The following is a 10842-nucleotide window of genomic DNA, read 5'->3' as shown; positions in this document are numbered from 1 at the left end:
TGGTCTGATTAATCTTAATGAATTATGCAAATAGGCTTTATCTCAAATGATTTAGCCATGTTTCTGTATTGTTTTATTAATGCACTTTTGAATTACTCTGTATAATCACGTAGCCTTTCCTCAGCCGCTCGCTGTTTGTAATTCATCGGCAGCTCTTTATTAAATCCATGGTGGTCTCCCGTGAATTGCACGCAGGAATGAGAAATTAGTCATTACTGTAATTTAATGATTTCTAACCAAACAAGAGGCAACCTGGATCGCTAACCATAGCAGCCCCTCCCCCCCCACACACACAAACACACACACACACACGCCTGCCCTTCAGCGCCGGTCCCTCGGGTCTGATCTTTGGGAGCGAGCCATCTACATTTCTGCTTAATTAATTATGTTTAGTATAAGGAGCATTCTGCTATGAATGCACTGTTTCAATTACAGACGGAAATTGATTCACAAAATATGAAATTCCCCATAAAGCAGTGTTTTTTTTGAAGTCTAGACACCTGCTTCATCGTGTTGAATTATGCTTTGCTTTGTATCAACCAGCCTTTGCAACATTTCTAGAGCTTCTCTGATCATCGTTCCTACACAGATAGTGTGCTGATGTTTGTCTTGCCCTCATAAACATGACAGCTATACAGGGATAAAAAATTACATTTCAGAAATGTCTCTTATTATCACATCAGATGAGGGGTCCCTGTTGATACACTGTATATATATATATATATATATATATATATATATATACTGTATATATATATATATATATATACTGTATATATATATATATATACTGTATATATATATATATACTGTATATATATATATATATATACTGTATATATATATATATATACTGTATATATATATATATACTGTATATATATATATATATATATACTGTATATATGCCATGGTTTCTGTCCCCAAGGTGAAAATGACGCACGCAGGTGAAATACAAATGCATCGTCCTCCTCAGAGCAGCCTGCCTCAAACCTGTTTGGCTTCCACAGATAGGGAGGATGGAGCTGCATGTTGATATCAGTAATGATGGTAACCACATTATACAGTATACACGTTGTCAAAATGAACGGACATCTCATATGCCATTGGACTACACAGGTTCCAACGGTTGGGATGGCCACTAGGGCAATATAATTCTTTTCATTGTGCTTTGGTCTTTGTCCCTCTTTTTGCCGAGCCTCCTGCTGCCCAGACTGAAGGTTTATTTTCTGTAAGCTTTTAATGACACACACTAACAATCCTTTTGGGATTTCTAACAGGAAACACCTGTCTGGAAATCGTCACCGTACCACCAATCATTGGCTGGTGATGAGTAGTGTTAACTTAACACAACAAAAGCAGGCTTGGATGACGACCACATCTAGTTTTAGAAATGTATCAAATAGGATTAGGGGTTGTATTCGGGTGAGCGCTAGTTATCGGTCTCTCCCCGGACCACAATTCCGAAGGCTTTCTGTGAAGTCTGTTAATTTTTTAAGAAACTGCGCCGTGAGATTTTCCCCTCGTATTTTTGAACATTGCCCATTTTTACATTTGCTGAATGTCACATTTTCAGTTCCAACACAGCAACGGTTAGCTGTGCGTTCTTCTCCTCCTCCTCCTCCTCCTCCTCCTCCTCCTCCTTTTTTGTCAAACTATTTGCTTGACCTGCTGATTTGAAGTCTCAACAGCTCCTTCCTACACAGCATTGTGGCCCGGTAGACAAAGAGCATTAACACAGACTGTAAAAACCCAGATTTTTCTTAACAGTGATATTCTTTGAGTTAGATTTATTGATATAATATTGACATTTGTAATCGATGGTGGTCACCAGGCTTTGAAAACAACAGATACCATTAAAACAATATGCCGGAACTCAGCTGTGTTGACCCTTCATCATCACATTTTTTTCTGTGTTTTGTTGTTGTGGCATCGTCTTTTGTCTTTAAAAACAAGACTCGACATCCTAACAAACTTATGAAAGCCAAACACTTGATAGTTTCAAATCAACAAAAACAGAATCAGAAGAGATATCTCTGCTCCATAAGGCTAAAAGGAATGAAAATGCTTATTATCTCACGAGATCTTCAACACAGATATGCATCATGAGTCCTGGGGCTCTTTGTGGCAAGAAAATAACACAAAAGTTTCACATCACGTGGTTTTGTTTTAGGGGTGGGGGGTTTTTCTGGTGTAATCCATAGTCTTTAAGTCAATAAATATCTTCATGGTTGAGTCTTCTAGTCCATAGGAATAAAACTATAATACAAAGAGAGATCTGGTGGTCAGTAGAGTTCAGAGACAGCTACTGTTGATGCTGGATCTAAAGTCAGGAATATTTTTGGATATGATGCTCCCTGGTACTTTCCCTCCATTCGTTCGGTGGAATGTCCGTGATTATTGTCCTTGTTGGTCCCTGGTTTCCACAAATCCTCAAAAACACATGATATCCAAACGTCCCACGGTGTTGGTCAAACAAACAAACGTCAGGCTTCAAACAAGGTTGTCCTTAAAACAGAGGACTATCGTGTGACCTGCAAAGAAAGAGAAAGAAAAAGAAAAACAGTGGTAGGGATCAGATGAAGATTTTGTCAGTGACATGAATGGATGCTGGGGATAAAAAGAGATTTGACTCATTAATGACGACAAATAGTAGAAGTACGACTAAAAACCAGTGCTATCTGACATACAATGTGACAGAAACCACTGAGAGAGGAGTGGAATAATTAAACTTGATGTGCTTATTAGTTGAGGAATCTTTAAATAAGCAGAAGGGATCCCACAAAACTGAAAAAAGCCAAAATATTTTTCAAATTAGAAAGTCAAGTGTTGAAAAACAGTGGTTTTGTAAACAAATGTCTATAAACAGTAGTACAATACAATATTAATAATTTCAAAGAATAGACATCACTTGGTTCAAATTAGGGCTGCAACTTAAGTTTATTTTATTATCGATTAATCTGAAGATTACGTTCTCGATTAATTGATAGTTTGGCCCGTTGAAAGCCATAAAATATGGAAAAATGCCCACAACAATTCCCTTTAGCCCAAGTTGACATATTCAAACGGCTTAATTTCATCAACCAACAATCAGAACCCGAAATAATTCAATTTACTAAAACTAGACTAAGAAAACCAGCAAGATGAGCTAGGAATTGCTTAAATGACAGCTCTCTAATTAGCAAACGTTATCGAGCTAAACTAAGATAGTGAACTAAACAATACCTGCTAAGCATCAGCATGTTGGCATTATCTTTATAATAGCATGCTGATGTTAGTATTTAACTGAAATAGCGGCTGACTCAATCAGGTTATTGTTTATTGACTATTTATTAAATTGATCATTTCAGCTCTACTTCAAAATCTCATTAAAGCAAACTCTTGTTTCGGTGCAAACAGCCCATCTGTCAAAATTGTGACAGGTTCAAGGTGAGTGTATTCCCAGCTGGTCTGTTTATAATTCAAACATCTGCGGTGTTGCACAGCAGAAATGAGAAGACGGTGAGCGGCTAGAAGTCAGATGTACAGTAATGCAAATAACATAATGCTCAATGATTTTCATGCAAACAGGGAATATCTTTATTCATGACGACACACTGCTGGCATTAGTTTTCTCCAACGTTTTTTCATGAATATTAATCTCAAAGATTGAAAGATGCAGTTTGTACTACGCTCACTTTAAGCAGAACACTAAATACACTCTGGGAGGTGAATGTTGTTCCTTGTTGGTTTGCCCTTTAAAAGTAGAACACAAGTAACTTTTTGAATTGCCCTTCTGACGTAGGAAGCACTGTGACACACACACACACACACACACACACACACACGAATAAACTTGCACATCACTGTCATTCAATTAGCAGTTGGTGGGGTCTCACTAGTAGAACCAGCGAGGGGCTTACCGCTCACAATCATTCATCCGAGCAATATAATTCTAATATTTTGTGGAAGTGGGATTTTTCTGCTAAGAGCTGCAGACCGTCCTGCTGTTCAGGGAGCCACAATTTCATTTTCACTTCCATGTGACAATCCTCAGGAACCACAACGTGAGGGAGCATGTGAAAATGATTTAGTCTTGCTATTGCTGCAGCAGCCGGCTTGTCGACAAACTTTCATGCATTAAATTAAACTATGTTATTTGGTCAAACAACATTATCAGATGTCTTTAGAGATCCAGCGTATTTCGGCTGCAGTGTCGTAATAATCAACCAATAAATGCTCTTACAAAACGTCTTAGTTATTGTTGTTACGTACACAATTTCTATTTTTCACGTGTTCTGAGCTCTTTCTCATTATAAAAGAAACATGAAAACATGGTAAGATACACAAACATGAACACAATTTTAATTGCAGGAGCAGCATTGAAAGGGAATTTCACCTCACAACGGAGAAGTGGAAGGGATAAAAGACACAAAATGAACAGAGTAAAACAAAGCAATGTATACGGCGGCAGGAACAAACGTGTGAAGCCAAGTCAAAGTCAATGAAGTCTTATCAAAGCAATTAGCATGGCGTGGTGCTGCGGTTTGTCACTGTGAGGGCTACCGGTGAGTAAACACCCAAAGGGGACTCAGGAGAACAGAGGGCAGATCCTCAGGGTTTGATGCTTAATCCGCTTCAGGATGAAAGAGCACAATTGACGGGTCAGCTGTAGGTTCTAAGACTCTACCTTTGATGGAGAGCTACTGAAGCACACGTGTGTTCATGTGTGTGTGTGTGTGTGTGTGTGTGTGTGTGTGTGTGTGTGTGTCCCATGGTCATTATTATCTAGACAACATTATTTAAAATAACTAAGCTCTATAATTTTTCAATTTCCTCAGTTATGAATGCAATCATCTTGTCTCATCCCTTTGGACTTTTATTGAAGAATATTATTTCATGGTTTTAATGTTGCTCTAAATTTGCAAATTGCATGTCAGGTCAGCCTCCAGCAATGTATCAAGGTACTATAAAAAAACAGATCAATCGTCAGTAGACTGGAAAGAGGAGCGTCTTCTCAGGCTATCTATCGACTAAACATCTCACGTCGTCTTTCAGCCTTTTAACCCTAAAAATCTGTTCATTCACACACTGTTTCTGACTGACAACACACTGCGCTATAATCTAACACACAGCATGGCTCAACTTCAGTGACATTAGTTTATTTTGAGGGAAAAATGAGACACATTTTGAAGCAGACTGAAACCACAAGCACTTATTTGTCTTAAAACAACTGCACGACTTACACCTTAAGGGGTATACATTAATACGTTGACTGAAGTTGGTTGGTAGAGTAGGCTGAGAGTACAGCTTGGAAAGGATCTGAAAATAAACCCTCTCATACAGGAGAATTATGCTAACTTCTTTTAAAGTAATTTCAAGCAACAGGAGAGTCTGACGTGCCATTTTTAATGCTGTTGCTGCCATATGGAACTGGCAGGGTTTTCGGATGGCAAGCCAGTGAGGGATCGTCGCTACAGGTTGGTTAGGACAGCATTGCACTGCAGAGCGGCTTAAATCTGGGTAGATGACCATGTGAGTTACTGCCTCACAGTGACGCTTCGAATGTGAGTATTCTTGGCTTGTTAATCAAACCTTAATTTAGACTTGACTCTCACTGTATTTTAAAATGACTGTAGGCAGCAACTTTAGTGCCTCCATCTCACCTGCTACACCCCCAATCCCCACTCGGAAACAATGGGAAAAGTATGTTTTGCACCTTTTAACTTCTCTTTCTCATTTCTAATTAGGTCCTGATGCCTTTAAATATATATGTAGTCCTTAGATTGTTTTATTATATTTTTATGAGAAATAAACTTTGTGTCTTATGTGGGATTTACCTGCAGTCATAGAAAACACTGCGGATTCAAGATCGCTAGGTTATTATCTATCTTCTAAAATAAGTGTTCTCATAGAAATCCTACCGCTCAACTGCACCTATAAGCCATCCTTCACTGAGAAAAGGTATCTAGAGGTCAGCCTCAGCAACAGTCCAGGAGCTGGCTGCTTAATGAGCTTCTGCCTTCGTCATCCAGGAGCTACGTACATGCATTCTGAGGTACGAAATGTATTGAGAATTGCATATTTGCATATAAGTGCACAGCACAGGACAGGGGAATTGGCTCACAAGCAAGAAAGAAAAACAAAATGGTACAGTTCAATTTCTACATTTCAAGCTGGAAGTCATTACATAGTGGCTAGTTTCTTTTAAATGATAGAGGTTTCAGAAAATTACTTAAAATTATTTAGAAATAAATTATTTCCATTGTGTCTCGAAAAGAAATCCACCTCTGACAGCTATCCATCACCAACCCTCAACACATTCTGAACAAGCATCGCAGCACCTGTCAAGTGGGAAGGCTCTGTGGTTCTTTTGATCTCTGATTGATAGGAAGTGAAACGCCGGAGCTGCCAGGGTTATAATCCCTGACATCACCAGCAGGACTATAAAACTAGCTGCTCGCGGACATGCAGAGAAAGAGCGAACAACGGGAGTTGTCCAAGAAGGAGCCTGCAGGGTGCCACGTTGCCTGATTTATTGATGTGACTTCATCATGAGGTGAAATGACACCATCATTCTTTATCAGCAATGCCACCGCTGGACATTAAAGAAGAAATCATTTTTAGGACTATATGGGGCATGTACTGCAACTGAGGTGTTTGTTTACATCTATATGATGTATCCACTTTGAGAAAATGTAAAATAAAAGGCATGTACTATAGAATTGCAGAGCTGTTTGATTGCTTCTTTTTTGACATTGAAATATATATACAGTATATCATATATATGATTGTTGTGGCAAACATGTTAGCTCACATTTCCTCCTTTAAACTACCAGACAACGTAATGTATAGAGCACTTTTTAATACTGAAGTTAAAGAATTAAGACCTACTCGGCTTAACAGGAACAGTGTTGCTCCTTAATTTAATTTTCTTCTGTCTTGATCGCCAGGTGTTGCGATGATTTTTACACTGTGATCTGTAGGCTTCTGCTGTTTAACCTGTTTTTGCTACATTCTACACATGTTGTAAACCCTTCTGTCTGCATTTGTGTGAGTGCACTTAGTGACAGTATGGGCTCCATGGTAGCTCTGACAGATTAGCGGGGGGGGCTTACTTGTGACTTAACCGAACTCTGGCATATCATATTAAAAAAGTCCAAATATATTTTCTATCAAAGGATGCAGGATAGGTAAGTCCTTTTAAAAGAAGCGGGATTACTTTTCTCAAAAGAAACACACCCTGAGCTCAATCTTCAGCAGAACGCTCCGTTTGTTCCTCAGAATGATGTTAACTGTCCAGGAAGCTCGGGCACAGAGGTCCTCCAGCATACACCGGCTGTCCCTTGCCAGCACTCTGTAGGAGGCAGCAGGGCCACGAGCATGGAGCGACCCCCGCTGACTTCCAAATCAGAAAAAGACTTGAGGTTCTGACGGGTTCTACTAGCCACCTGGACCCCTGCTTGTCTGTGCCTCTGTTTCTGCTTTCCCGTGGCTGTGTGAGAGGGCATGAATTATTAACCCGGCTAAAATAAAAAGCTCTGCTTCGTCCATGCCTCCTGTAGCCATGAATAATGGAAGAGGCAGCTCAACTACAGGCGTTTGTTGAGTCAAACACTAGGCTGTGATGGATGGCTAAGGGCCCCATGTGCCCCCCCTCTCCCGCTTCACCTACCATCCACTTCAGGTCCTCCACACCCTGAAACCCAAAACACGCGTCCAGATAACCTCTATTAATCTCAGGAATGCTACAGCTTGAGCCCTCCTGTCCTGCCTCAGCACATCCTACTCGACTATTTGGCTTCCTGGGGGGATTTTTGTTTGTTGTTTGTTTGTATTTCTCCTGCCTTCACTTGCCTTTGTTTTGCTTCTCGCTGGCACTTTTGAAGTGATATGCAAGCCTGTTCTGACTGTTCAAAGGCGGGACCCGACTCCAGCCTGCTCCCTTACCCTTAATGCTAAAACCAAGAGGATGAGGTGGAGACATGTGAGCTGGATCTCTGCTCTGTTCCCAAGAGGGAATGTTTTCCAATTTGTACCTCTGAACTCACTTGTGTACAATCATGCTGATTATTATAGAGGTGATAATTAATTTTCAATTTGTTCCAAGTTGTCGTGTGCCACATGCGTCCATATGTTATTCCTCACCTAAACCACCAACTGAGAATTGATGATCATTTCTATGTTTATTTTATCTTTTTATATACATTCTGTTCTCAACTTAGAGTTCATTCCTCATCTTATTTATTATATATAATTATCTGACACACGACCTTTCTAACCTGTAATTCAGATTTTTTTGTGAAATTATACTTTAGGTCCATGCAGACAGAAGATCGTTGTCCCTTCATTTAATATCAAATGTCCAATAACATCTGCATTCACTCACTCTAGGGAAGCAATGGTGAACAGTATTGAGGCCTCAACAGCATGCTGGTGTCTTGTTTTCAGGTAAATCATTGATTGGACAGTTTTGACGACTGTCACCCTGTATCATCAACACTACATAGACCCATGTGGGGAATTAAAATACTGGAGATCGGCAGCAAGCAATGCATCGTATCACTGCACCTTATTTGTTCATTTGTTCTTCTCCGATGAGCTCACACAGAAATAATAGAGCATTATAAGAGCATTGTGACTTGACTATGTATAGTATATCTGTGACATATTTCACAATATGATATACAGTACAGATTAACACTGACTCTCCAGTGCTACGTGAAGAATTCTTCGGCTTCCTACTCGATCTCCCAGTGTTGCCCGATTTCTAGATACCTGATCTACTTTGCCGAATTAGCAACTTAAGTAAAAATACAATAAACTGACTGTACTTAACCTTGCACAACAAATTACGTGATGTAGCCAAATAGATGGCTGAACTTAACTCACCCCTTTCTAAGAAACACTTCACTGAATCTCTCCTGTGAGTCACATCTTCCTCTCCTGCTGCCTCCTACTCCTACTGCTGGATCTCATCTGAAGTTGATAAAAAAACTCCTCTAGTGCTATCTTGTTTCTTTCTTTTTCTAACACGTATCAAGCCGTCCTCCATTATTCTAGGGTCACATTTTGTTACAACTGTTATTATCCCAGGCCATGGCCAGACTTTTACTCATCCTAATAAAAGAATATGTACCATTTTTGTGAATCAAACCCACCTTGGTTGTCTTAACTTTGTTTCCTGTACTGCAGCTCCATCCTTTGAGATCTGGCAGCACTTTACACTCTTCCCCATCCATGCAGGGATGCATCTGGCACCACCACTTCTGTGCAACTATGGATGCTGTGAGGAGAAGAACACAGTAAAAAAAAAAAAGAAGGAGGAGGCAATTCAAAACATGCTTTTTTAAAGTGTAGCTAGCTTCTGCCCTGGCTGAAGCAACAGCAAGTTATTTTGGTCTCTATAAACATCACAGTGATTGAAGAGAGCGTCTCTTGATCTCTGCCAGATAGAGGAGATCCGTCAGTCTTGCCCCAGTGTGTTTTCAGGTCTGAATTACAGGGTGTGGGTCAATGTCAAGCCGGTGAGCGTTGTGAGCAGGTGTGTGAGCAGTGTGAGGAGGGTGAATGTTAGTATGTAAGAGGAGGTAACAGAGCGTGCAGCAGACGGTTGCACGTCAAGGTCTTAAGTTGCTCCGAGGAGGCCTTCAGGGGAGAAACAGCTTCCCCTGACATTTCTAAAGTGAAAAGAGAACTGTCAAATCTGAGGAATTCCCTGTCGGAGCCAGGAAATAGGGATCGATGCACCTGTAACTGAGGCCACCTTTGACATGATATTAACTGACCTGGCCTTCTGTTTACTCTGCTGAACACAAGGTCTGATGTGGTCTTGACAACAGACAAAAGGGGTGAATGAATGAACTGGTGGGCGATTTGATTTTGAGGATTATAAAGCCTTCGAGACACAGCAGCAGGATCACAACATCCTTTTTTTTTTCTTCTTTCATACAATAAACCTCTCATACCCAGATAATAAGCACCAGAAGCTTTGTGACAGGTTTCACAGTGTTGTCCCTGCATTTCTACCCTAATCAGAAGTCAGTCTCATATCATTACCAAAACTATAATGAGAAGCCTGGCATACCGTCTACACAAGATGGAGCCGCTCTTGTTGTTCCCGCCACCTGTCCAGGGAAGCAGGAGCACTTGACGGTCTGGGATCTCTCTTCGATCTTGTTCTTGTTGCAGCATCGGTGTGCGGCAATTACCTCACAGGTTCCCGCTTTCACGTGAACTGGAAGCACAAACATACGCAATGGTTAAAATGCATGTGACGGCAACAGTAATTCCATCTCGTCACCAATCGTCAGAGAAACAAATAATAAAACGCTATAAATATATGCCAGTAAACATTGTGTCTTTTCTTTTATGTACACAGGTGTCAAATGCTTTTTGTTAGTTTTTGTTTGATCAGGTTTGTGTTATTATAAATCCCATTGAAAAAGATCGTAAACAACAGGATTTGTCTGTTCACTCACTGACTTCCATGTCTGTTGCAAGCCTGTGTGTTTTTTCTGAAGACATACATCTTTTAAAAGACGTTCACAAACATATAGCTTCATAGAAAATAAAAAATAAAGTAATTTTGTGAAACAGCTGGGCACTGTAGTTTTTAGCAAACATGACTCAAACGGGAGTAAAAAGTGCATTTGTTGGGAACTATTTTCATCTGCGGACTGATACACATTATTGAATATTTACAGCACCAGAACGGCATAATGGAGTTGTTACAAAATACACACAGTGCTGCCCCTGTTCATCATACTGAAGGGACATGTCACTCATTGATGTGTTTTCACTCGTTTTTTGTGTGGCACAGTGGAATAAAATATTAAGATGTATAACATATATTTGTCAACA

General features: G+C 40.0%; 1 protein-coding gene across 6 annotated transcripts in view; it reads right to left on the bottom strand.

The window, feature by feature from the left end:
• Positions 1 to 1784: 1784 nt before the first annotated feature.
• The window catches only part of tafa3a (TAFA chemokine like family member 3a), a 94236-nt gene continuing 85178 nt past the window's right edge, over positions 1785 to 10842 (bottom strand). For all 6 annotated transcript variants that reach the window (XM_068711743.1, XM_068711748.1, XM_068711746.1 and 3 more), the window contains 3 exons: positions 10067 to 10216; positions 9141 to 9265; positions 1785 to 2534 (listed from right to left, as the gene is read on the bottom strand). In XM_068711743.1, coding sequence (XP_068567844.1) covers positions 2523 to 2534; positions 9141 to 9265; positions 10067 to 10216 — 287 coding nt within the window. In that variant the 3' untranslated portion in view covers positions 1785 to 2522. The remainder of the gene's footprint in view (positions 2535 to 9140; positions 9266 to 10066; positions 10217 to 10842) is intronic.

The sequence above is a fragment of the Cebidichthys violaceus genome, unplaced genomic scaffold (assembly GCF_023349555.1).
Source record: "Cebidichthys violaceus isolate CVI_PGR_0920_01 unplaced genomic scaffold, fCebVio1.0.p SCAF_17, whole genome shotgun sequence".
NCBI classification, from domain to species: domain Eukaryota; kingdom Metazoa; phylum Chordata; class Actinopteri; order Perciformes; family Stichaeidae; genus Cebidichthys; species Cebidichthys violaceus.
Note: the sequence above shows the minus strand (reverse complement) of the source record. Positions and strands in the feature narration are given on the sequence as shown.